Raw genomic sequence first — 27568 nt, forward strand, 5'->3', positions numbered from 1 at the left:
AAACCTCCTGACAAGGTTCCAACTCAATCGGACCACGGATCGACTTCCGTTTAATCAACTCTCCCTTCTCCTTTTTCTCTCTCTGCTTTTCCTGGCTTTTCTTCTTTCTCTGCTTGGTTGTCGACACACACCTTAAACAACCCCACCTCTTTTTTATTAAGTAGCTAGGGCTCTGTGTAAAATAAAAGATCAAGGCCCATGGCCTTTACTTGGTCCAAAACCACTTACATGGGACTGGACCCCATTTTCCTAACAATAAAATTGTAGAGAGAATTAAATAAAATTTGCCAAAATCTCTAAAAGTCTCCCAACATAAGTTATGAAAGCTCCTATACATATGTCTCCAAAATGGGAGTTACATAAAATATTGAATAAGAATAATTGTTTTCAAAGAAATGGAGAAATATTCATACTTCAGAGAAGGGTTAAGATGAGACTTCTTAATTATTTCAATATCTAATCCACCAAATTAAATTCTATTTATTTATTCATTTTCAATATTATGTTCATAAACTGTTTTATTCATTGATCACCAAGTTACATGTTTTTATATTCATAAACTTTTTTCTTTATCATGTTTGTCAGTAGATTTTCTTTCTCTTTTATTTACTTTTTATATGCATGTTCATACTCTATTTATTATTCATTTTCAATATTACTTTTTTTTTTAATTTTTAAATGGAATAATTTCATATGTTTTATCTCTTTTTAATTTTTAGTTTTTGGAGATTTTATCAATTTTTTTTTTTCATGACTAATAATGATTTAGGTTTTTGCTGTCAAAACCAAACTCAAGGGCCACCAGAATCGGATAACAGGACTTGCTTTTTTCCAAACTTTAAATTCTGTGGTGTCTTCAGGGGCTGATGCGCAGGTTAGTTATTGAATATTGATTGAACGAATATAGTCTGATGCAACCTTTAGTAGACGTAGTATGTTATACTTGTATTGAGCGTCTTTAACTGTTTTACTGAATTGAAACAATTTTAACTTAAAACAATAAGTCAATTGGGTAATTGCTGAATTGTATTAAAAAAAAAAGCAGGCAAGGCATGCTAACAATGACGATGTCAATTTAATAATTTCTTATACACAATTTAACTAAATAATTTGCTCGCTATGACTTTATTTTCCCTTGCAGTTGTGTTTTTGGAGCATAGATGAATGGGAGAAAAAGAAATCGAGTTTCATACAGGCACCAGCTGGTCGTCAATCTCCATTAGTAGGAGAAACCAAAGTCCAGTTTTACAATGACCAAACTCATCTATTGGTTGTCCATAAAAGCCAAATAGCCATCTATGACAGCAAGCTTGAATGTTTGCGCTCTGTAAGTTGTCTACCTTGTATTGTGTTGTAGTTTCTCATTATTATTATTGATATTATTATTATCTTTTGGGAACTCTTTTATGACATGACTAATGTGGGGTTAAGGTAAGGCAAACATTGGTTATTACTGTTATTGGGACCTATCTGACTTGAATTCCCTACTTGATTTGTGCTCCATGTCGTGGTACCTTTACTGCAATAGCCGGTCAAATGATACTGATATACTGGTCGCCTAATCCATGAAAACACTGCCAAATGCCAATATCCTGGACCTAGAATAAATTTTCAGTAGACTTATGTCTATCAAACTTTAAAATGAGTATATAAGAATACAAATCAGCTTAGCTAATATTGAATTTTAAATCATAACATTGTTGCCTGTTTGCAATATATGATATAACATATCAAGGTTTGAACTAGGCAGCTCTGATAGTTTTAGGCGGTGTTCTCCTGCATCAATTAAGTAGGCTTTGTAGTGACCCTGTATTTAGTTTGGGCCTCTTTACCAACTGTTGATTTGTTTCGGTTGGATGATTAACAGATAGGATCCTTACATCATATTTCTCATTTAAAATCCCACTCTAAATGTTATTAAGTGCTAAATACGTGAACAAATTAAACCTTAGTTTGATTGATTAAAACTTTTGTTCACTATCAAAACTGCTCTTGAATTGTTGACGGTGGAGGATATTTTTTTTGGTGGTGAGCTATATAAGACTTCGGGGCAATAGATCGGAAACTTGGCTTTGTGTTCACTATCAAATGATTCCTGGCATTATTGCGCAGTGGTTGAAGGAAGACTTTGTAGGACCTTGAATGAGATTTTTTTTTGATTTAGCGATGAGAGGTTCCTGGATTTCACCCAGCACATACCCTTTTTCGGTCCAAGCAAAGCTTATCTATGTCAGGCTTAGTGAATTCATGTAAAAGTACTTTCTCATATACTCACAGTGGATTCGAACCCAGGCAACAAGAAGAGCACTCATTGTCACTTGAGCCAACTAACCGTAGGTATTCTTAATCGAGTTTTAACTACTACACTGGTTACAACACGTTAAATTATTATATTTGTTTTTTCGTTTCTTAGTTTGTTTTTCTTTTGATTGGATTTTTTTTGTATATCTAGTTTTAGAATTGTTCAAATGGTATGATTTTATAATCAGTTTTGCTGTCTCTCATTCTTGCAGTGGTCTCCAAAGGATTCACTTAATGCTCCCATTTCAAGTGCAATATACTCCTGCGATGGCTCACTGATTTATACCGGATTTTGTGACGGTGCTGTTGGAGTTTTTTATTCGGATAACTTGAGGGTGAGATGTCGAATAGCACCTTCTGCTTACATACCTTCTTTCTCAGTCAGGTGAGAGGGATGAACATCTGATAATATTACACGGAAATTTAAATATTTCGACATACAACCATAAAAGGCGGTACAACTTCACTTTCATTGACAAAAACTTTCTGCAGCAGCAACAGCGCGTATGCAGTGGTCATAGCTTCTCATCCAACCAAGCCTAACCAGATTGCGCTAGGCATGAGCAACGAAGCGGTACATGTGGTGGAACCCTCAGATGTAGAATTGAAATGGGGTGCTAAACCCTCTCAAGGTAATGGATCCCTTCCTTCTAGTTCATCAAATCCTTCCTTGAGTGGTCAACCAACAGAGCTACCTTCTAGGTGATGGTGTATATAAAGTAGATGTTACCACAAGCATATATAGACAGACATTTATCCTCTTTACTTTGTAATCAATTGCGTTGAATCAACTACATGTTATTTAATATTTCATTGTAAATCTTATTCCCTCTTAAGCCTGTTTTGCTCTCTCGCCATGTTATTTTACAAGTACACTTCTGCAGGCAAAATTAGCACTCTCGCTCACTCTGCCCTTTACCATTACACGTTCAGATACTTTGGTGAATGATTTAATTATGTAATTTCATTTCATTGGTAAATGAGAAGATGAATTATTTGCTTTTTATATATATATATATTTATGAAAGAGGTTTCAATAGTTAGAATTTATATTTTAGATTTAGTGGAAAGACAGTATAATTTCTATTTTTTCATGTTTAAAAGATAATCTACTGCATCATAATCTCCATTTCAATATATATATATATATATATGTATATTAAACAACATAATTTGGATATTGTTAAATCTAAAAAAAAAAGAAAATATGATTAAAAGCTTGTTTAGACTTAAAACATATAGGTAGGGATTCAGAAAAAAAAAACGATAAAATTGTTATGAAATTATAATGTTTGATTTGATTTGGATTGGTTTTTATTTGACTTAGATTTAAATTTAGATATTAAATACTTTTATTAAGTTCGTAATGGATTTCAAATTAAAAAGTGAATAAAAAGTATTCGAATCATATAAAATTATATATTTTTGTTAATATATATATTTTTTAAATTTTTAAAAAATAAAAATAATTATTTTGAAGTAAAAATTAATTAATCAAATTAATTTGATAAAATTCAATTTAAATCGGATCGATTAAAAAAAATCATACAGATTTGAATCAAATTTAAAAATTTATAATATTATATATTATAAAAAAATAAAATCAATAAAATCCTACTTGAACAGTTATAGCCTGTATGTATTTGAAACATTAGTTTCATTCAATTTGTTACCAAAACAAAATCCATGTATTGTGCCCATCCATGTTTTTTCATTAAGCAGCCACAAAAGGCAACCTTCTCTGAAATTTTGAAAAAAAAGTGAAAGTTTCAATTTTTTTGATTATTTGACCACTTTTATTATTAGTTGATCAATAATTTATATAATTTAAATCAGACCAAAGAAGTTTAGTGATTTAGTTGTAACTTGTATTTGGCAACCCCTATTGGAATTGGATTTTTACATGAAATTATATCCTGAAAATATATATCACTTACCAAAAATCACGAGAATTATTTTTAGAAAAAAAAAAAAAACAACAACTATGTAGTAAGGTTTTTACAATATGCACCCTCCCTTAATTTCCATGATAACTCATTTAGATTAGAAAATTAAAGTGCTCCAAATAATAAAGAAAGTACTATAATATGTCAAAAAAACTTCATAGATTTCAAAGTTATATCGAATTATTGGAAGAAAAAGAGATCATTACATTTTTTTCCGAACTTAAATCCAAGAAAAAGCTAGCAAAATAAACAAAATATTTATTTTTTCCATGGTAGCCTCAAACTTTGTGGTCTCAGGTTGGTTATGGCTTTGAAACCTTTCGCACTACACGCCCAACTTCACAAGTCTTCTTTCCTCTTCGCGCTGACACAGACTGGTCTTCATTAACTGCACCCTTACGTCCTCAAGAAAATCTCTTCTTCCAGCAGGTGGGAATAAGTTATAGCTCAATAAACCTTTGGGAGATTGGAATAGTTTCTTCTCTTGAAAATTTGTTGAAGAAACGGATGAGTTGTAACTTCTTGCAACTGGAAATATGGTGCGCTCTGGGAGAAGATAACGGTGGCTTAACAGCTTTCTAGCTGTCCACCTCTGGTTTGGGTCCCTAGCAAAACACTTGATTAAGAAATTCTTCCCCATACTCGACATGTTTTCTGGGATTTGAGGTGTTTCCCCCCTCAAAAGCTTGTCTCTCAAATCCTTCAAGTTGCGAAAAACCCATGGCAATTTCCCCGTAATCATCTCAACGATGATGCAGCCGAGTGACCATATATCCAATGCTCCAGTAACTTCTCCAATGACAGATTCAGGAGACATATAAATTGCTGTGCCTCGAAACCAAGATTCCCAAATCGTTTTATCTTCTACCCCATATTGTTTAACTAACCCAAAATCCGCAATCTTTAAAGTATTCAAGCCAATACTATCTTGAGGAGGAAAAACCAGAATGTTACCTGGTTTGAGATCAGAATGAATGTATCCTTTCTTGTGAACGTCGACCAGCCCTTCCAGTATCATCCTTGCATAGCACTTAACATCCCGTTCAGGTATTTTACCTCCATACTCTCTCATCAAATCCAACAGGCTGCCTCCTGAAGCATATTCAAGAAACAGGTTGAAAACGTTTCCTTGACCATCCCGTCGAATGCTTGTGAAAGCACCAAAGCACCGAACAATATTGGGGCAAGCGATAAACTGTTGAAGGATTTGATATTCCTTTCGTAAAGACGACGACATTGTCTCATCAGCAGATTTCACGGCATAAAATTGAGGAACATGACCTATCGTTTGGACCAAATGTACAGCCCCATACGATCCCCTCCCAAGAACCTTAACCCTTACTCCTTTCACCTCCATTTTTTTTTTCTCAACTTAAAAAACTCAAGCTGCTATTAGAATTTAGGAAACTTTGAACTTCAATACATATAGAAGTTGTTAAGTCGGTTTACTAGTTCCTCTGCCAAAGGATTTGATTTCTTGCAAAAGAAGTAAAAATAATTCCGTTGTAATATATCACAAATATACCCTAAGATGGTTAGATCTTGATTGTGACTTATTTTAATTATTAATCATCATCTTCTATTTAGTTATACACATAATTATATATCTTAGATAACAAGAAAATTATATTTCTATAAATTAATTTTTTTTTGCAATATTTGTTATTTATTTTCAAAATTTTCTCATCTTTGAAATAGTTTTTATTTTTTTTCAAAATTTTAATACATTTTATTTTTTTGCTGAAAAATTAATGTCAATTGTCATTACTAAATTTCTTTTCTAAAATTTTTCATAATTTGGGTAAAATTTTACAAAACATCTCATATAAATTTTTTTTAGAATTTCAGTTGTTTGTGATTATTAAAAATTTCATCATTTGAATAATTTTTTATTTATTTTCAAAATTTTAATACATTTTTTCAGTTTTAAAATTATTTTTTTTACTAATGAAAATCTATCCTAATTTTTAAATTTAAATAAATAACAAATTAAAATAAATTAAAAATAATTAAATAAAAATAAAATAAACAAACAAATAATGTAAAATAATTAAAAATAAAATTGATAAATAAATGTACAATGATAATTTACCAATATTGAATAAGCGTCACATAAAAATCCATAAGGGATTCTTTTATTCTAATTTAGTAAAGATAATTTATGTGATAGTTTCAATGCATTGAAAAGAAATATTAAAAATTTTTTTAATATGATAATCTTAATGAGTACCCCAAACATTCCTTAACAAACCTATAAATGAAAGCAATGCTTCACATATTATTGAATGCATTTTTTTTATATTACACGAGTTCATTTAATTTAATCATGTCAAATACAAATCAAACATGAACATCTTATCATTTAAACAAATCAAGTTCAAACAAATAGAATAATTTTTTATATCAAATATGAAATAAATTCAAATAATTCTAAAAATAAAATAACAAATTAAAGAGATATCTCCATTTGATTATATTCAATTTGTTTACATTATTAAACTCTTTCCTCTTCCTATTCTTTTAGTTTTTTTTTTTTCAACATAAATGCCAAACAAAAATGTTTTAGCCGTTAGCAATGTGAAAATTTTTTTTTAAAAAATGTATCATGACTTAATTAACCACAAACTTATGAACCAAAAATCAAATTTAACCTTAATAAATATAACCACTACCAAAATTACCCCTCAAATTAACTTTAATGTCCTATCCCATCCTATTGAAAATTGAGTTCTAAAATTCGTTGGAATAGTTTTAATAAATGTATTATCAATATAAAAATTGCATTACATCAAAACTTTAAATTCTATTTGGTTTATTTTATATTGTTTGCTTTTCTCTTATTCATATTTTATCTTTTGCTTTTCTCTCTATTATTTTTTTAAAATAAAATTAACCATATACTTAATCTTACATAAAGATGTAATCGAGTCGAACCAAGTCGATAAAATGAGAAACTTGAGCTCGACTCAGAGTTTATTACTTAAAACTTAACTCGAATTTGATCAAGTAGTAAATTTTAAGATCACAATTTAATATAAAACTTAAACTACTCGAACTTACTTAATTAATCTCGTTTATCAAATTAAAAAAAAAAAAAACTCAATTACCATATTAGACTTCAAACTCGATTATTTATATGCGAGCTCAAATTCAAATTCAAATTCAAATTCATACATATAAAGATAAAATAGTAATTTTTTAATTAAAATAATTAAAATATATTTAAAATATAAAAATTAGATTAAGCCTATGAATTACTCAAACCAAATGTTAGAAAACTCAAACCAAATGTTAGAAAACTCGAACTCGACTCATTTAATAAGTCAAGTTGCTTGAACTCAACTTGACAATGATGTAATTAAATTTGAGTTTTATCCGAGTCGAATTCAAATAACTTATAAGTAATAATATATCTTTTATACCCTTAATCCTACATATTATTCGGATAACTTGAGGGTGAGATGTCGAATAGCACCTGCTGCTTACATACCTTCTTTGTCAGTCACGTGAGAGGGATGAACATTTGAAAATTTTACACAGAAATTTAAATATTTCGACATACAACCGTAAAAGGCAGTACAACTTCACCGTCATTGATAAAAACTTTCTGCAGCAGCAACAGCGCGTATGCAGTGGTCATAGCTGCTCATCCAACCAAGCCTAACCAGATTGCGCTAGGCATGAGCGACGGAGCGGTACATGTGGTGGAACCCTCTGACGTGGAATTGAAATGGGGTGCTAAACCCTCACAAGATAATGGATCCCTTTCTTCTAGTTCATCAAATCCTTCCTTGAGTGGTCAACCAACAGAGCTACCTTCTAGGTGATGGTGTATATAAAATAGATGTTACCACAAGCATATATAGAGAGAGACATTTATCCACTTTACTTTGTAATCCATTGTGTTGAATCAACTCCATGTTATTTAATATTCATTGTAAATCTTTTTCCCACTTAGCCTGTTCAGCTGTCTCCCCATGTTATTTTACAAGCACACTTCTGCAGGCAATTAGCACTCTCGCTCACTCTACCCTTTACCATTACATATTCAGATACTTTGGTCAATGATTAAATTATGTAACTTCATTTCATTGGTAAATGAGAAGATGAATTATTAGCTTTTTATATATATATATATATTTATGAAAGAGGTTTTAATAGTTAGAATTTATATTTTAAATTTATTGTATGTTTCTTAAAGATGATTGTATGAATAAAAATTAAATTTTAGATTGATTATTCGTCTAATGTTTATTAACTGGTGTTTCTTTTTTTTATAAATGGAAAAATGAATTCTATGCTTGCTTGATTATCTCCTAAATTAATTAATTTGCATTCGTGTTAGCTTCATTTTCGTGAAGTATAACCTCAACGATGATGCAGCCGAGTGACCATATATCCAATGCTCCAGTAACTTCTCCAATGACAGACTCAAGAGACATATAAATTGCTGTGCCTCGAAAACCATATTCCCGAATCCTTTTATCTTCTACCCCATATTGTTTAACTAACCCAAAATCCGCAATCTTTAAAGTATTCAAGCCAATACCATCTTGAGGAGGAAAAACCAGAATGTTACCTGGTTTGAGATCAGAATGAATGTATCCTTTCTTGTGAATGTGGACCAGCCCTTCCAGTATCATCCTTGCATAGCACTTAACATCTCGTTCAGGTATTTTACCTCCATACTCCCTCATCAAATCCAACAGGCTGCCTCCTGAAGCATATTCAAGAAACAGATTGAAAACGTTTCCTTGACCACCCGTTCGAACGCTGGAGAAAGCACCAAAGCACCGAACAATGTTGGGGCAACCGATAAACTGTTGAAGGATCTGATGTTCCTTTCGTAGAGACGACGATATTGTCTCATCAGCAGATTTAACAGCATAAAACTGAGGAACATGACCTATTGTTTGGACCAATGTACAACCCCATAGGATCTCCTCCCCAGAACCTTAACCCTTACTCCTTTCACCTCCATTTTTTTTTTCGACTTGAAAAACTAAAGCTGCTATTAGAATTTGGGAAACTTTGAACTTCAATATATACATATAGAAGTTATTAAGTAGGTTTACTAGTTCCTCAGCCAAAGGATTTGATTTCTTGCAAAAGAAGTAGAAATAATACCGTTCTATTATATCATAAATATACCCTCATACGGTTAGACCTTGATTATGATTTATTTTAATTATTAATTATCTTCTTTTATTTAGTTGTACATATAATTATATATCTTAGATCACAAGAAAACTATATTTCTATGAATTTCTTTTTCTTTTGGCAATATTTTTTATTTAATTTCAAAATTTTATCATCTTTGAAATAGTTTTTATTTTTTTTCAAAATTTTAATAACATTTTATTTTTTGCTGAAAAATTAATATCAATTATCATTACTAAATTTTTTTCCTAAAATTTTCCATAATTTGGATAAAATTTTAAAAAACATCTCATTTAAAAGTTTTTTAAAAATTTAATTATTTGTGATTACTAAAAATTTCATCATTGGAATAGTTTTTATTTATTTTCAAAATTTTAATACATTTTTTCAAATTTAAAATTATCATTTTTTTACTAATCAAAATCTATCCTAATTTTTAAATTTAAATAAATAAAAAATTAAAATAAGTTAACAATAAATAAATAATTAAATAAAAGTAAAATAAAACAAACAAATAAAGTAAAATAATTAAAAGTAAAATCGACGAATTAAGGTACAATGATAATTTACCGATTTTGAATAAGTGTCGCATAAAAATCCTTAAGGGATCTTTTAATTTAGTGTAGTATAGATAATTTATGTGATAGTTTCAATGCATTGAAAAAATGTATTAAAAATTTTTTTAATATGATAATCTTAATGAGTACCCCAAGCATTCCTTAACAAACCTATAAGTTAAAGCAATGCTTCACATTTTATTGAATGCATTTTTTTATATTACACGAGTTCATTTAAATTAATCAAACCGAACATAAATTAAACTCAAATATCCTATCATTTAAACAAATTAAGTTCAAATGAATAGAATAATTTTCTTATCAAACATGTAATAAAATCAAACAACTCTAAAAATAAAAGAACAAATTAAGGACATATCTCCCTTCGTTCATTTTCGATTTGTTTACACTCTTACATAGAAAGTTAAACTCTTTTCTCTCCTATTCTTTTTAATTTTTTTAACATAAATGCCAAACAAAAAAGTTTTAGCCGTTAGCAAAGTGAAAAAAATATTTTTTAAAAATGTATCATGACTTAATTAACCACAAACTTATGAACCAAAAATCAAATTTAACCTTAATAAATATAACCACAACCAAAATTACCCCTCAAATTAACGTTAATGTCCTATCCCATCGACTGAAAATTGAGTTCTAAAATTCCTTGGAATAGCTTTAATATAATGTATTATCAACATAAAAATTTTGCATTACATCAAAACTCTAAATTCTATTTGGTTGAGTTTATATTGTTTGCTTTTCTCTATTTAATTCTTTTTTTTTTTTTTGCTTTTCTCTCTTTTTTTTTTTTATAAAAAAATTAACCATACACTTAGCCTTACATAAGGATATAATCGAGTCGGGCCGAGCCGATAAAATGAGAAACTTGAGCTTGACTCATAATTCACTATTTAAAACTCAATTTGAACTCGATTAAATTGTAAATTTTAAGATTATGATTTGATATAAAAGTCAAATCACTTGAACTTACTTGATTAAACTCATTTATCAGATTTAAAAAAAAAAAAAAAAGAACTCAATTGCCATAGTAGACTTCAAACTCGATTATTTATATTCGAACTCAAATTCGAATTCAAATTCATATATATAAAGAGAAAATAGTAGTTTTTAATTAAAATGATTAAAACATATATTAAAATATAAAAACTTGATTAAGCCTATTAATTACTCAAACCGAACGTTAAAAAACTCGAACTCGACTCACTCAATAAGTCAAATTACTCTAACTCAACTTAACAATGATCGAGTCAAATTTAAGTTTTATCCGAGTCGAATCTAAATAATTTATGAGTATTAATATAACTTTTATACCTTTAATCCTACATATTATTCGGATAACTTGAGGGTGAGATATCGAATAGCACATTTTGCTTACATACCTTTTTCGTCAGTCAGGTGAGAGGGATGAACATTCGAAAATTTTACATGGAAATTTAAATATTTCGACATACAACCGTAAAAGGCAGTACAACTTCACCTTCATTGGCAAAAACTTTCTGCAACAGTAACAGCGCGAATGCAGTGGTCATAGCTGCTCATCCAACCGAGCCTAACCAGATTGCGCTAGGCATGAGCGATGGAGCGGTACATGTGTTGGAACCTTATGATGTAGAATTGAAATGGGTTGCTAAACCCTCACAAGATAATGGATCCCTTCCTTCTAGTTCATCAAATCCTTCCTTGAGTGGTCAACCAACACAGCTACCTGCTAGGTGATTGTGTATATAAAGTAGATGTTACCACAAGCATATATGGAGAGACATTTATCCTCTTTACTTTGTAATCAATTGCGTTGAATCAACTCCATGTTATTTAATATTTCATTGGTAAATGAGAAGATGAATTATTTGCTTTTATATATATATATATATATATTTATGAAAGAGGTTTCAATAGTTAGAATTTATATTTTAGATTTAGTGGAAAGACAGAGTATAATTTCTATTCTTTCATGTTTAAAAGATAATCTACTGCATCATAATTTCCATTTCAATATATATATATATATATATATATATATATATTAAACAACATAATTTGGATATTGTTAAATCTTGAAAAACAAAAAAATGAAGATACGGTTAAAAGCTTGTTTAGACTTAAAACATATAGGTAGGGATTGAGAAAAAAAATCAAGGAAATTGTTATGAAATTATAATGTTTAATTTGATTTGGATTAGTTTTTTATTCGACTTTATTTAAGTTTATATATTAAATACTTTTATTAAGTTCAGAATGGATTTCAAATTAAAAAGTGAAAATAAAAAGTATTCTAATAAAATAAAATTATCTATTTTAGTTAATTTATATATATTTTAAATTTTTAAAAAATAAAAATAATTATTTTGAAGTAAAAACCAATTAATCTAATCAAATCGTATTGAATTGATAGAATTCAATTTAAATGGATTGATTAAAAAAAATCATATAGATTTGAATTAAATTTAAAAATTTATAATATTATGTATTACAAAAAAATAGAATCAATAAGATCCTATTTGAACAATTATAGCTTGGATGTATCTAAAACATCAGTTTCATTCAATTTGTCACCAAAACAAAATCCATGTATTGTGCCTGTCCATGTTTTTTCATTAAGCATCCAGAAGAAGCAACTTTTTGTGAAATTTTTTTTTAAAAAGAGGTGAAAGTTTAAAATTTTTAGATTATTTGGCCCTATTATTATTCGGTGTTCAATAATTTATATAATTTAGATCAAACCAAAGAAGTTTGGTAATTTAATCGTAATTTGTATTCGGCAACCCATATTGAATTTGGGTTTTTACATGAAATTATATTTTAAAAATATCACTTATCAAAATCACGAGAATTATTTTTAGAAAAAAAAAACAACTATGTAGTAAGTGTTTTACAATATGCACCCTCCCTTAATTTCCATGATAACTCATTTAGATTAGAAAATTAAAGTGCTCCAAATAATAAAGAAAGTACTATAAAATGTCAAAAAAATTTCATAGGTTTCAAAGTTATATCGAATTATTGGAAGAAAAAGAGATCATTACATTTTTTTCCGATCTTAAATCCAAGAAAAAACTAGCAAAATAAACAAAATATTAATTTTTTTCCATGGTAGCCTCAAACTTTGTGGTCTCAGGTTGGTTAGGGCTTTGAAACCTGTCGCACTACACGCCCAACTTCACAAGTCTTCTTTCCTCTTCGCGCTGACACAGACTGGTCTTCATTAACTGCACCCTTACGTCCTCAAGAAAATCTCTTCTTCCAGCAGGTCGGAATAAGTTATAGCTCAAGAAACCTTTGGGAGATTGGAATAGTTTCTTCTCTTGAAAATTTGTTGAAGAAAGGGATGAGTTGTAACTTCTTGCAACTGGAAATATGGTGTGCTCTGGGAGAAGATAACGGTGGCTTAACAGCTTTCTAGCTGTCCACCTCTGGTTTGGGTCCCTAGCAAAACACTTGATTAAGAAATTCTTCCCCATACTCGACATGTTTTCTGGGATTTGAGGTGTTTCCCCCCTCAAAAGCTTGTCTCTCAAATCCTTCAAGTTACGAAAAACCCATGGCAATTTCTCCGTAATCATCTCAACGATGATGCAGCCGAGTGACCATATATCCAATGCTCCAGTAACTTCCCCAATGACAGATTCAGGAGACATATAAATTGCTGTGCCTCGAAACCCATATTCCCAAATCCTTTTATCTTCTACCCCATATTGTTTAACTAACCCAAAATCCGCAATCTTTAAAGTATTCAAGCCAATACTATCTTGAGGAGGAAAAACCAGAATGTTACCTGGTTTGAGATCAGAATGAATGTATCCTTTCTTGTGAATGTCGACCAGCCCTTCCAGTATCATCCTTGCATAGCACTTAACATCTCGTTCAGGTATTTTACCTCCGTACTCTCTCATCAAATCCAACAGGCTGCCTCCTGAAGTATATTCAAGAAACAGGTTGAAAACGTTTCCTTGACCACCCCATCGAACGCTGGTGAAAGCACCAAAGCACCGAACAATATTGGGGCAAGCGATAAACTGTTGAAGGATTTGATATTCCTTTCGTAAAGACGACGACATTGTCTCATCAGCAGATTTCACGGCATAAAATTGAGGAACATGACCTATCGTTTGGACCAAATGTACAGCGCCATACGATCCCCTCCCAAGAACCTTAACCCTTACTCCTTTCACCTCCATTTTTTTTTTCTCAACTTAAAAAACTAAAGCTGCTATTAGAAATTAGGAAACTTTGAACTTCAATACATATAGAAGTTATTAAGTCGGTTTACTAGTTCCTCTGCCAAAGGATTTGATTTCTTGCAAAAGAAGTAAAAATAATTCCGTTGTAATATATCACAAATATATCCTTGACGGTTAGATCTTGATTGTGACTTATTTTAATTATTAATCATCATCTTCTATTTAGTTATACACATAATTATATATCTTAGATAACAAGAAAACTATATTTCTATAAATTAATTTTTTTTTGCAATATTTGTTATTTATTTTCAAAATTTTATCATCTTTGAAACAGTTTTTAATTTTTTTTTCAAAATTTTAATACATTTTATTTTTTTTGCTGAAAAATTAATGTCAATTGTCATTACTAAATTTTTTTTCTAAAATTTTCCGTAATTTGGGTAAAATTTTACAAAACATCTCATATAGAATTTTTTTAGAATTTCAGTTGTTTGTGATTATTAAATATTTCATCATTTGAATAATTTTTTATTTATTTTCAAAATTTTAATACATTTTTTCTGTTTTAAAATTATTTTTTTTACTAATCAAAATCTATCCTAATTTTTAAATTTAAATAAATAACATATTAAAATAAATTAAAAATAATTAAATAAAAATAAAATAAAACAAACAAATAATGTAAAATAATTAAAAATAAAATTGACAAATAAAGGTACAATGATAATTTATCAATATTGAAAAAGCGTCACATAAAAATCCATAAGGGATTCTTTTAATCTAATTTAGTATAGATAATTTATGTGATAGTTTCAATGCATTGAAAAGAAATATTAAAAAAATTTTTAATATGATAATCTTAATGAGTACCCCAAGCATTCCTTAACAAACCTATAAATTAAAGCAATGCTTCACATATTATTGAATGCAATTTTCTTTTATATTACATGAGTTCATTTAATTTAATCACGTCAAATAAAAATCAAACATGAACATCTTATCATTTAAATAAATCAAATTCAAACAAATAGAATAACTTTTTTTTATCAAATATGAAATAAATTCAAACAATTCTAAAAATAAAATAACAAATTAAGGAAATATCTCCATTCGATTATATTCAATTTGTTTACACTATTAAACTCTTTCCCCTTCCTATTCTTTAAATTTTTTTTCAACATAAATGGCAAACAAAAAAGTTTTAGCCTTAGCAATGTGAAAATTTTTTTAAAAAATGTATCATGACTTAATTAACCACAAACTTATGAACCAAAAATCAAATTTAACCTTAATAAATATAACCACTACCAAAATTACCCCTCAAATTAACTTTAATATCCTATCCTATCCGATTGAAAATTGAGTTCTAAAATTCCTTGGAATAGTTTTAATAAATGTATTATCAACATAAAAATTGCATTACATCAAAACTTTAAATTCTATTTGGTTTATTTTATATTGTTTGCTTTTCTCTCTATTATTTTTTTAAAACAAAATTAACCATATACTTAGTCTTACATAAGAATATAATCGAGTCGAGCCAAGTCGATAAAATGATAAAACTTGAGCTTGACTCAGAATTCACTACATAAAACTTAACTCGAACTTGATAAAGTTGTAAATTTTAAGATCACAATTTAATATAAAACTTAAACTACTCGAACTTATTCAATTAAGCTCGTTTATCAAATTAAAAAAAAAAAAAGAGTTGAATTACCATACTAGACTTCAAACTCAATTATTTATATTCGAACTCAAATTCATACATATAAAGATAAAATAGTAGTTTTTTAATTAAAATTATTAAAATATATATTCAAATAAAAAAATTAGATTAAGCCTATGAATTGCTCGAACCAAATGTTAGAAAACTCAAACTCGATTCACTTAATAAGTTAAGTTGCTTGAACTCAATTTGACAATGATCGAATTAAATTTGAGTTTTATTTGAGTCGAATCCAAATAACTTATAAGTATTAATATATCTTTTATACCCTTAATCCTACATATTATTCGGATAACTTGAGGGTGAGATGTCGAATAGCACCTTCTGCTTACATACCTTCTTTGTCAGTCACGTGAGAGGGATGAACATTTGAAAATTTTACACGGAAATTTAAATATTTCGACATACAACCGTAAAAGACAGTACAACTTCACCGTCATTGATAAAATCTTTCTGCAGCAGCAACAGCGCGTATGCAGTGGTCATAGCTGCTCATCCAACCAAGCCTAACCAGATTGCGCTAGGCATGAGCGACGGAGCGGTACATGTGGTGGAACCCTCTGATGTGGAATTGAAATGGGGTGCTAAACCCTCACAAGATAATGGATCCCTTTCTTCTAGTTCATCAAATACTTCCTTGAGTGGTCAACCAACAGAGCTACCTTCTAGGTGATGGTGTATATAAAACAGATGTTACCACAAGCATATATAGAGAGAGACATTTATCCACTTTACTTTGTAATCCATTGTGTTGAATCAACTGCATGTTATTTAATATTCATTGTAAATCTTTTTCCCACTTAGCCTGTTTAGCTGTCTCCCCATGTTATTTTACAAGCACACTTCTCCAGGCAATTAGCACTCTCGCTCACTCTACCCTTTACCATTACACATTCAGATACTTTGGTCAATGATTAAATTATGTAACTTCATTTCATTGGTAAATGAGAAGATGAATTATTAGCTTTTATATATATATATAGTTATGAAAGAGGTTTTAATAGTTAGAATTTATATTTTAAATTTATTGTATGTTTTTTAAAGATGATTGTATGAATAAAAATTAAATTTTAGATTGATTATTCGTCTAATGTTTATTAACTGGTGTTTCTTTTTTTTATAAATGGAAAAATGAATTCCAAAGAAATATGCTTGCTTGATTATCTCCTAAATTAATTAATTTTCATTCCTGTTAGCTTCATTTTCGTGAAGTATAATATCAACGATGATGCAGCCGAGTGGCCATATATCCAATGCTCCAGTAACTTCTCCAATGACAGATTCAGGAGACATATAAATTGCTCCAATGACAGATTCAGGAGACATATAAATTGCTGTGCCCCAAAACCCATATTCCCAAATCCTTTTATCTTCTACCCCATATTGTTTAACTAACCCAAAATCCGCAATCTTTAAAGTATTCAAGCCATTACTATCTTGAGGAGGAAAAACCAGAATGTTACCTGGCTTGAGATCAGAATGAATGCATCCTTTCTTGTGAATGTCGACCAGCCCTTCCAGTATCATCCTTGCATAGCACTTAACATCTCGTTCAGGTATTTTACCTCCATACTCCCTCATCAAATCCAACAGGCTGCCTCCTGAAGCATATTCAAGAAACAGGTTGAAAACGTTTCCTTGACCACCCCTTCGAACGCTGGTGAAAGCACCAAAGCACCGAACAATGTTGGGGCAACCGATAAACTGTTGAAGGATCTGATGTTCCTTTCGTAGAGACGACGATATTGTCTCATCAGCAGATTTAACAGCATAAAACTGAGGAACATGCATGACCTATTGTTTGGACCAAATGTACAACCCCATACGATCCCCTCCCCAGAACCTTAACCCTTACTCCTTTCACCTCCATTTTTTTTTCGACGTGAAAAACTAAAGCTGCTATTAGAATTTGGGAAACTTTGAACTTCAATACATATACAAGTTATTAAGTCGGTTTACTGGTTCCTCTGCCAAAGGATTTGATTTCTTGCAAAAGAAGTAGAAATAATTCCGTTGTAATATATCACAAATATACCCTTAGACGGTTAGATCTTGATTGTGATTTATTTTAATTATTAATCATCTTCTTCTATTGAGTTATACACATAATTATATATCTTAGATAACAAGAAAACTATATTTCTATAAATTAGTTTTTTTTTTTTTGCAATATTTGTTATTTATTTTCAAAATTTTATCATCTTTGAAATAGCTTTTATTTTTTTTCAAAATTTTAATACATTTTATTTTTTTGCTGAAAAATTAATGTCAATTGTCATTACTAATTTTTTTTTCTAAAATTTTCCATAATTTTGGTAAAATTTTAAAAAACATCTCATATAAAATTTTTTTAGAATTTCAGTTGTTTGTGATTATTAAAAATTTCATCATTTGAATAATTTTTTATTTATTTTCAAAATTTTAGTACATTTTTTCAGTTTTAAAATCTATCCTAATTTTTAAATTTAAATAAATAACAAATTAAACTAAATTAAAAATAAAGAAATAATTAAATAAAAATAAAATAAGACAAACAATAAAGTAAAATAATTAAAAATAAAACTGACGAATAAAGGTACAATGATAATTTACCAATATTGAATTAGTGTCACATAAAAATCCTAAAGATATTCTTTTAATTTAGTTTAGTACAGATAATTTATGTGATAGTTTCAAAGCATTGAAAAGAAATATTAAAAAAAAAATTAATATGATAATCTTAATGAATACCTCAAACATTCCTTAACAAACCCATAAATTAAAGCAATGCTTCACATGTTATTGAATGCATTTTTTTATATGACACGAGTTCATTTAATTTAATCAAGCTGAACATAAATCAAATCGAATTCTTATCATTTAAACAAATCAAATTCAAACAAATAAAATAATTTTTTATCAAATATGAAATAAACTCAAACAACTCTAAAAATAAAAAAAAAAACAAATTAAGGACATATCTTCATTTGTTTATATTCCATTCATTTACACCCTTACATAGAAGGTTAAACTTTTTCTCTTCCTATTCTTTTAACTTTTTTAACATAAATGCTAAACAAAAAAATTTTAGCTGATAGCAAAGTGAAAATTTTTTTAAAAAAAATGTATCATGACTTAATTCACCACAAACTTATGAACAAAAAATCAAATTTAACCTTAATAAATATATCTACTACCAAAATTACCCCTCAAATTAACATTATTGTCCTATCCGATCTTACTAAAAAATTGAGTTCTAAAATTCCTTTGAATAGCTTTAATATATTGTATTATAAACATAAAAATTGCATTACATCAAAACTCTAAATTCTATTTGGTTGATTTTATATTGTTTGCTTTTCTCTTATTCATTTTCTATCTTTTTCTTTTCTTTCTATTATTTTTTTTAAATAAAATTAACCATATACTTAGTTTTACATAAGGATGTAATCGAGTTAAGCCGAGTTGATAAAATGAGAAACTTGAGCTCGACTTAGAATTTACTTCTTAAAACTCAACTCAAACTTGATCGAATTATAAATTTTAAGATCATGATTTGATATAAAAATTAAACTACTCGAACTTATTCGATTAAGCTCGTTTATCAAATTAAAAAAAAAAAATCTCAAATACTATACTAGACTTCAAACTCGATTATTTATATTCGAACTTAAATTTCAATTCAAATTCATATATATAAAGATAAAATAGTAGTTTTTTAATTAAAATAATTAAAACATTTATTAAAATATAAAAACTCGATTAAACCTATTAATTACTCGAACCAAACATTAGAAAACTCGAATTCGACTCGCTTAATAAATCAAATTACTCAAACTCAACTTGACAATGATCTAGTCAAATTTGAGTTTTATCCGAATCAAATCCAAATAACTTATGAGTATTAATATATTTTTTATACCCTTAATCTTACATATTATTCGGACAACTTGAGGGTGAGATGCCGAAATAGCACCTTCTGCTTACATATCTTCTTTGTCAGCCAGGTAAGAGGGATGAACATTTGAAAATTTTACACGGAAATTTAAATATTTCGACATACAACGGTAAAAGGCAGTACAACTTCAGCTTCATCGACAAAAACTTTCTGCAGCAGCAACAGCGCGTATGCAGTGGTCATAGCAGCTCATCCAACCGAGCCTAACCAGATTGCGCTAGGCATGAGCGACAGAGCGGTACATTTGGTGGAACCCTCTGATGTAGAATTGAAATGGGATGCTAAACCCTCTCAAAATAATGGATCCCTTCCTTCTAGTTCATCAAATCCTTCCTTGAGTGGTCAACCAACAGAGCTACCTTCTAGGTGATGGTGTATATAAAGTAGATGTTACCACAAGCATATATAGAGAGATATTTATCCTCTTACTTTGTAATCAATTGCGTTGAATCAACTCCATGTTATTTAATATTTCATTGAAAGTCATTTTCCCACTTAGCCTGTTTTGCTCTCTCGCCATGTTATTTTACAAATACACTTCTGCAGGCAAAATTAGCACTCTCGCTCACTCTGCCCTTTACCATTACACGTTCAGATACTTTGAAGAATGATTTAATTATGTAATTTCATTTCATTGGTAAATAAGTAGATGAATTATTTGCTTATATATATATATTTATGAAAGAGGTTTCAATAGTTAGATTTTATATTTTAGATTTAGTGGAAAGACAGAGTATAATTTCTATTTTTTCATGTTTAAAAGATAATCTACTGCATCATAATCTCCATTTCAATATATATATATATATATATATATATATATATTAAACAACATAATTTGGATATTGTTAAATCTTAAAAAACAAAAGAAAAAGAAGATACGATTAAAAGCTTGTTTAGACTTAAAACATACAGGTAGGGATTGAGAAAAAAAATGGAGAAAATTGTTATGAAATTATAATGTTTGATTTGATTTGGATTAATTCTTTGTTTGACTTGATTTAAGTTTATATATTAAATACTTTTATTAAGTTCAGAATCGATTTCAAATTAAAAAGTGAAAATAAAAAGTATTCGAATCAAATAAAATTATATATTTTTGTTAATTTATACATATTTTAAATTTTTAAAAAATAAAAATAATTATTTTGAAGTAAAAACCAATTAATCTAATCAAATCATATTGAATTGATAGAATTCAATTTAAATCAGATCAATTAAAAAAAATCATACAGAATTGAATCAAATTTAAAAATTTATAATTTTATGCATTATAAAAATATAGAATCAATAAGATCCTATTTTAACTATTATAACCTGGTTGTATCTAAAACATTTGTTTCAATCAATTTGTTACCAAAACAAAATCCATGTATTGTGCCCATCCAAGTTTTTTCATTAAGCATCCAGAAGAAGCAACTTTTTGTGACATTTTGAAAAAAAATATATTAAAGTTTAAAATTTTTACATTATTTCGCCCCTATTATTTTCGGTGATCAATAATTTATATAATTTAAATCAAACAAAAAAAGTTTGTTGATTTAATTGTAATTTATATTTGGCAACCCATATTGAATTTGGGTTTCTACATGAAATTATATCTTGAAAATATATCACTTACCAAAATCATGCGAATTATTTTTAGGGAAAAATTAAAAAAAAAACAACTTTGTACTAAGGGTTTAACAATATGCACCCTCGCTTAAATTTCCATGATAACACATTTAGATTAGAAAATTAAAGTGCTCCAAATAATAAAGAAAGTACTATAATATGTCAAAAAAACTTCATAGATTTCAAAGTTATATCGAATTATTGGAAGAAAAAGAGATCATTACATTTTTTTTTCCGAACTTAAATCCAAGAAAAAGCTAGCAAAATAAACAAAATATTTATTTTTTTCCATGGTAGCCTCAAACTTTGTGGTCTCAGGTTGGTTATGGCTTCGAAACCTTTCGCACTACACGCCCAACTTCATAAGTCTTCTTTCCTCTTCTCGCTGACACAGACTGGTCTTCATTAACTGCACCCTTACGTCCTCAAGAAAATCTCTTCTTCCAGCAGGTGGGAATAAGTTATAGCTCAAGAAACCTTTGGGAGATTGGAACAGTTTCTTCTCTTGAAAATTTGTTGAAGAAAGGGATGAGTTGTAACTTCTTGCAACTGGAAATATGGTGTGCTCTGGGAGAAGATAACGGTGGCTTAACAGCTTTCTAGCTGTCCACCTCTGGTTTGGGTCCCTAGCAAAACACTTGATTAAGAAATTCTTCCCCATACTCGACATGTTTTCTGGGATTTGAGGTGTTTCCCCCCTCAAAAGCTTGTCTCTCAAATCCTTCAAGTTACGAAAAACCCATGGCAATTTCCCCGTAATCATCTCAACGATGATGCAGCCGAGTGACCATATATCCAATGCTCCAGTAACTTCTCCAATGACAGATTCAGGAGACATATAAATTGCTGTGCCTCGAAACCCATTCCCAAATCCTTTTATCTTCTACCCCATATTGTTTAACTAACCCAAAATCCGCAATCTTTAAAGTATTCAAGCCAATACTATCTTGAGGAGGAAAAACCAGAATGTTACCTGGTTTGAGATCAGAATGAATGTATCCTTTCTTGTGAACGTCGACCAGCCCTTCCAGTATCATCCTTGCATAGCACTTAACATCCCCTTCAGGTATTTTACCTCCATACTCTCTCATCAAATCCAACAGGCTGCCTCCTGAAGCATATTCAAGAAACAGGTTGAAAACATTTCCTTGACCACCCCGTCGAACGCTGGTGAAAGCACCAAAGCACCGAACAATATTGGGGCAAGCGATAAACTGTTGAAGGATTTGATATTCCTTTCGTAAAGACGACGACATTGTCTCATCAGCAGATTTCACGGCATAAAATTGAGGAACATGACCTATCGTTTGGACCAAATGTACAGCCCCATACGATCCCCTCCCAAGAACCTTAACCCTTACTCCTTTCACCTCCATTTTTTTTTTCTCAACTTAAAAAACTAAAGCTGCTATAAGAAATTAGGAAACTTTGAACTTCAATACATATGGAAGTTATTAAGTCGGTTTACTAGTTCCTCTGCCAAAGGATTTGATTTCTTGCAAAAGAAGTAAAAATAATTCCGTTGTAATAAATCACAAATATACCCTTAGACGGTTAGATCTTGATTGTGACTTATTTTAATTATTAATCATCATCTTCTATTTAGTTATACATATAATTATATATCTTAGATAACAAGAAAACTATATTTCTATAAATTAATTTTTTTTTGCAATATTTGTTATTTATTTTCAAAATTTTATCATCTTTGAAATAGTTTTTATTTTTTTTCAAAATTTTAATACATTTTATTTTTTTTGCTGAAAAATTAATGTCAATTGTCATTACTAAATTTTTTTTCTAAAATTTTCCATAATTTGGGTAAAATTTTACAAAACATCTCATATAAATTTTTTTAAAAAAATTTCAGTTGTTTGTGATTATTAAAAATTTTCTCATTTGAATAATTTTTTATTTATTTTTAAATTTTTAATACATTTTTTCAAATTTAAAATTATTTTTTTAACTAATCAAAATCTATCTTAATTTTTAAATTTAAATAAATAACAAATTAAAATAATTTAAAAATAATTAAATAATTAAATAAAAATAAAATAAAACAAACCATTAGTGAAATAATTAAAAATAAAATTGACGAATAAGGGTACAAATGGTAATTTACCAATATTGAATAAGTATAGATAATTTATGTGATAATTTCAACACATTGAAAAGAAATATTAAAAAATTTTTTAATATGATAGTTTTAATAAGTACCCCAAGCATTCCTTAACAAACCCATAAATTAAAGCATTGTTTCACATATTATTGAATGCATTTTTTTATATTACAGAAGTTCGTTTAATTTAATTTAATTGAACACAAATTAAATATGAATATCTTATCATTTAAACAAATCAAATTCGAATAAATAGAATAATTTTTTTACTTAACACAAAATAAGCTCAAACAATTCTAAAAGTAAAAAGATATATTACAAACATATATTTATTCATTTATATTCAATTTATTTACACCTTTACATAAAAGGGTAAGCTTTTTCCTCTTCCTATTCTTTTAATTTTTTTTAACATAAACGCCAAACAAAGAAGTTTTAGCCATCAAAAAAGTAAAAAAGAATAATAATATAAAAAGTATCATGATTTAATTAACCTGAAACTTATGAACCAAAAATCAAATTTAACCTTAATAAATATAATCACTACTAAAATTATCCCTCAAATCAACATTAATGTCTTATCCCATTTGGCTTAAAATTGAGCTGTAAAATCCTTTGGGACAGCTTAAATACACTACAAGAAAATGAAAGATTAGTAATCATTTTGTAGCAGTGTTTCACTTACAAATGCCGTTAGATTCCATGATTTTATAAAACTTAAGACGTTTATTATCAAAACGCCACTAAATATTCAAATAGTGATGTTTGTACTTATAAACACCACTCAAGACTTGATATTAGCGGCATTTATTAACTAAAACACCTTAAATAATCCTGTCTTAAAAATTTGAGTGAATAAAGGCATTTTTGGCAGAAAACGGCTTGAATAATCCAATTAAAAAAATTGATAGGGGATTACTGAAGGCGTTTTTGGTAGACAATGGCTTATATAATCTCTTTATAAAAAAAATATATGCAATTATTGAAGGTGTTTAATGCAAGAAATGCCTTTAATAATTCCATAAAAAATTTCACAGGATTATTAAAGACATTTTTGGTCAAAAATACCTTTAATAAGTATCCTATCAAAATTTAAGGATCATACGATTGTTAACCATAAGGTAGTAGGTTCGATCCCTCATTTTAGCCTTTTTTAAGTTTTGCAAGGATTATTTGTAATTGATTATTCTAGGTATTTTTTGGGCAAAAATGCCTTCACCAATCGATTTAAAAAATTTTGGAGAGGGAATATTGAAAGCGTTTTTGGTAGAAAAATGCCCTTAATAGTGTATAGGAAAAATATATAACAGATTCTTGAAGGCATTTTTGGCTGAAAATGCCTTCAATAATCCAATCAACAAATTTTTAGGTGGGATTATTGAAGGTGGTTTTGGTAAAAAACGCCTTCAATAATCCATACAAAAAAGTTGAAACAGATTCTTGAAGGCAATTTTTGTCAAAAACGTCTTCAATAACATTTTGTTAGAGATTATTCAAAGCATTTTCTTGCTAAAAATACCTTCAGTAATCCATAAAAAAAACTTTGGTTTAATTATATATGTAAAGTCAGTTGTAAGTTTATGCCAATAAAATATTTGGTTTATATATGTAATATTACGAATTACATTTTAAAATTTATATTATGAACATTGTTGTATTTCAATAAATTGACCACACATCTGAATTTTAAATTGATAACGTTACCACATTAATATACTTTTCTCAAATAATCATACTCAATATATGTGTATTCATATAAAATAAATATATACCAATAATATTAAACCAATACCCTAATCTACAAACATTAATTATCCATTAAACATGGCATGTTAAAAACATTATAACAAATGATCTTCATATATTTACATTCAACCAACAATATCCAACCTTAAGGTTTATCAATAAATGATAATACATACTCACACCATTCTTTACAGACTTCATCAAGTTCCTTTACTGTGAAGTTTTTTTTACTCTCCCATTAAAAAAAAATCAGAAGTAAATTTTAATAAATGAGAACATAATTTAGCCTTTTATTTTTTTTTTGAAGATATAACAACTTTATGAAATTTATACTAACCTTGAATGGTGTGATCATAAAATTATATAAAACTATCTCCTGTATAAACGAAAGACATAATATCCATCTTCAGTATTTCTAGGTTGACGAGGTACCTAAAAATTAAATTGAGTGGGTTTAGAAAACATTTATCTACACAAACTCAACATAAAAAAATAAATTTCACATTTACCAGTAATGTCACCTATTTTTTCTTTGCCTTCTTGTCGAATGCAAATATTATCCTAAATTGAAAAGAAAAAATTACTTAATACATAAATAAAATTACTTATGAAGAAACAAAATATATATAATATAACAACATGTAATACATTTTTATAAAAGTTTGAATTTCGGGATTAGGAATCACCATTGGATTAGTTGAATTAAGTAAGTCAGGCATTAAGGATTTGGTATCAATCACAATAAGCACCCAATGATGACTATAAAATAATAAGAATGATTTACTCAGATTAGGCATAATATCATATTCAGGTAAGGTTGGAATAATTATTTGTATGAATATAACTTACTGCTCATTATACAGGAGCAACTAATAATCAACCAATTTTTTCATGCAGTCAATAATATGATTAGCATGAAAAGTGACTGTGCCACTCTACTTACTAATGAAGTTGGGGTCAACGAATCTAAATCTATGAGTCAACTATCTCGCCTTGACCTCTCTATATAAGAAACTGCATGATAACAATCAACAATACTAGTTAGTGTTATACTGTAATATAAATTAATATATATTGAGTGTGCATATTTATATTTATAAGCTAATCTCATATAAGCAGCAATATCAACAGCTGATATTTTATCCAGTTCACAAAATTATTTAACCTCATCCACAACAATGTAAGAAAATGATGGTTTATCAAATAACATTTCCTCATACTCGATGGTTATGCAATTTTCTCCAAATAAATGATCGAGCGAATAATTAGATAATTCATCCATAGTAGCCTAAGCAAAGGTCATACTCTGAGTCCCAACGTCCTACTACAATATATAATGAAATATAAATATTAAAACTAAATCAATAAATATAATAAACAAATTAATATTAAACTTATAAATAAAATCATGCTTCATGGCTGGTAGTGGAGGTTGGGTTCCCTGCCTAACTTGCAACGGAAGCTTATCTTACGTGAGCAATGCTATTTGATTGGCCTATAAGCATGCTATGTTGTATTGTTGCCAACATGGCCTCCAAAGCAGCGAGTCTTTACTGTTGCTCATTGAGACATTGCTCCTGGTCATCAAGTCATTGTTGTTGTTGCTTAATGATTACTTCATGTTATGCATTTGTCATTCACGAGGTTTTGGGTTGATTACTAAAAAATTTTGATGGCAACACAAATTTATTGACCCCACGAACTCGACCAGGCCTTTCTTTAACTCCTAATGCTAAAGATAAAGGATCTTCACCATATTGGATTGCCAGTTCATCGGATTTAACTTTGCAGCATAATTATTTTGAAAGATAAAAATAAGATGGGCTGTAACAACAAATTTATACAAGCTAGTATAAAGTCATGTATACAACCATAATGCCAATCATACATGATATTAAACAAACAATTATACATACAATCTTTTTAGTCATTTCTTTGGTTGCTTCATCTGCAAAGGATACATCCTTCCACAGATGTCCTTGTTTCTAGACAACCCATCTAAAAACTTCGATGCCAGAGCTCGCTCATTCTTATTAAATTACCGTAATATAAGAATTAGAATCTATGAAATGAATGTTTATAAATATTCATTAATGAGTATTAAACAAGTGTATGAATACTTACAAGCTTATACTTCACATTTACATATCCCTTTCTCACTGTTCGATGGTGATATATTTGTTTGGCCCGAATGTTCTATTGATTTTTTTTTATTTTCTATAAAAGAAAGAAATTAAGTCAATCACATATGAAGATATCA

At 28.7% G+C, this 27568-nt stretch overlaps 6 protein-coding genes across 6 annotated transcripts; 1 reads left to right on the forward strand and 5 right to left on the reverse strand.

Annotated features, from left to right (window-relative positions):
* The first annotated feature begins 348 nt into the window (after positions 1-348).
* Positions 349-3007, forward strand: LOC149515616 (protein TOPLESS-RELATED PROTEIN 2-like). Its single transcript, XM_089741753.1, has 5 exons — positions 349-354; positions 770-874; positions 1142-1327; positions 2514-2686; positions 2794-3007. The coding sequence occupies exons 1-5, from the start codon at positions 349-351 to the stop codon at positions 3005-3007; spliced, it is 684 nt and encodes a 227-aa protein (XP_089597879.1).
* A 1565-nt stretch (positions 3008-4572) lies between these two features.
* On the reverse strand, positions 4573-5604 carry LOC149515617 (mitogen-activated protein kinase kinase kinase 20-like). The gene has a single exon (XM_089741754.1). It carries the CDS (start codon positions 5602-5604, stop codon positions 4573-4575), a length of 1032 nt encoding a protein of 343 aa, XP_089597880.1.
* A 2968-nt stretch (positions 5605-8572) lies between these two features.
* Positions 8573-11514, reverse strand: LOC149515618 (mitogen-activated protein kinase kinase kinase 20-like). Its single transcript, XM_089741755.1, has 2 exons — positions 11437-11514; positions 8573-9139 (listed from the first exon to the last, which is right to left on the reverse strand). The coding sequence occupies exons 1-2, from the start codon at positions 11512-11514 to the stop codon at positions 8573-8575; spliced, it is 645 nt and encodes a 214-aa protein (XP_089597881.1).
* Positions 11515-13128: 1614 nt separating this feature from the next.
* Positions 13129-14160, reverse strand: LOC111297459 (mitogen-activated protein kinase kinase kinase 20-like). The gene has a single exon (XM_022892182.2). It carries the CDS (start codon positions 14158-14160, stop codon positions 13129-13131), a length of 1032 nt encoding a protein of 343 aa, XP_022747917.2.
* Positions 14161-17068: 2908 nt separating this feature from the next.
* LOC111297460 (mitogen-activated protein kinase kinase kinase 20-like) lies at positions 17069-17683 on the reverse strand. The gene has a single exon (XM_022892183.2). It carries the CDS (start codon positions 17681-17683, stop codon positions 17069-17071), a length of 615 nt encoding a protein of 204 aa, XP_022747918.2.
* Positions 17684-21789: 4106 nt separating this feature from the next.
* Positions 21790-22819, reverse strand: LOC149515619 (mitogen-activated protein kinase kinase kinase 20-like). Its single transcript, XM_089741756.1, has 2 exons — positions 22406-22819; positions 21790-22323 (listed from the first exon to the last, which is right to left on the reverse strand). Exons 1-2 carry the CDS (start codon positions 22817-22819, stop codon positions 21790-21792), a joined length of 948 nt encoding a protein of 315 aa, XP_089597882.1.
* Between the last annotated feature and the right edge of the window lie 4749 nt (positions 22820-27568).

Source organism: Durio zibethinus, chromosome 12 (assembly GCF_047325235.1).
Source record: "Durio zibethinus cultivar Kanyao isolate XHJ-2024 chromosome 12, ASM4732523v1, whole genome shotgun sequence".
Classification (NCBI taxonomy): domain Eukaryota; kingdom Viridiplantae; phylum Streptophyta; class Magnoliopsida; order Malvales; family Malvaceae; genus Durio; species Durio zibethinus.

Excerpts from the sequence above, each read along its gene's own strand:
- LOC149515618 (XM_089741755.1), bottom strand. The coding sequence starts at position 11,514 with ATGACCACTGCATTCGCGCTGTTACTGTTGCAGAAAGTTTTTGCCAAT. Across the intron at positions 9,140-11,436 it reads TTGTACTGCCTTTTACGGTT|TTTTATGCTGTTAAATCTGC; the intron begins GTATGTCGAAAT and ends CATGTTCCTCAG.
- LOC149515616 (XM_089741753.1), top strand. Across the intron at positions 1,328-2,513 it reads AGCTTGAATGTTTGCGCTCT|TGGTCTCCAAAGGATTCACT; the intron begins GTAAGTTGTCTA and ends TCATTCTTGCAG. Across the intron at positions 2,687-2,793 it reads ATACCTTCTTTCTCAGTCAG|CAGCAACAGCGCGTATGCAG; the intron begins GTGAGAGGGATG and ends AACTTTCTGCAG.
- LOC111297459 (XM_022892182.2), bottom strand. The coding sequence starts at position 14,160 with ATGGAGGTGAAAGGAGTAAGGGTTAAGGTTCTTGGGAGGGGATCGTAT.
- LOC111297460 (XM_022892183.2), bottom strand. The coding sequence starts at position 17,683 with ATGCATGTTCCTCAGTTTTATGCTGTTAAATCTGCTGATGAGACAATA.
- LOC149515617 (XM_089741754.1), bottom strand. The coding sequence starts at position 5,604 with ATGGAGGTGAAAGGAGTAAGGGTTAAGGTTCTTGGGAGGGGATCGTAT.
- LOC149515619 (XM_089741756.1), bottom strand. The coding sequence starts at position 22,819 with ATGGAGGTGAAAGGAGTAAGGGTTAAGGTTCTTGGGAGGGGATCGTAT. Across the intron at positions 22,324-22,405 it reads TCAAACCAGGTAACATTCTG|ATAAAAGGATTTGGGAATGG; the intron begins GTTTTTCCTCCT and ends ATGGGGTAGAAG.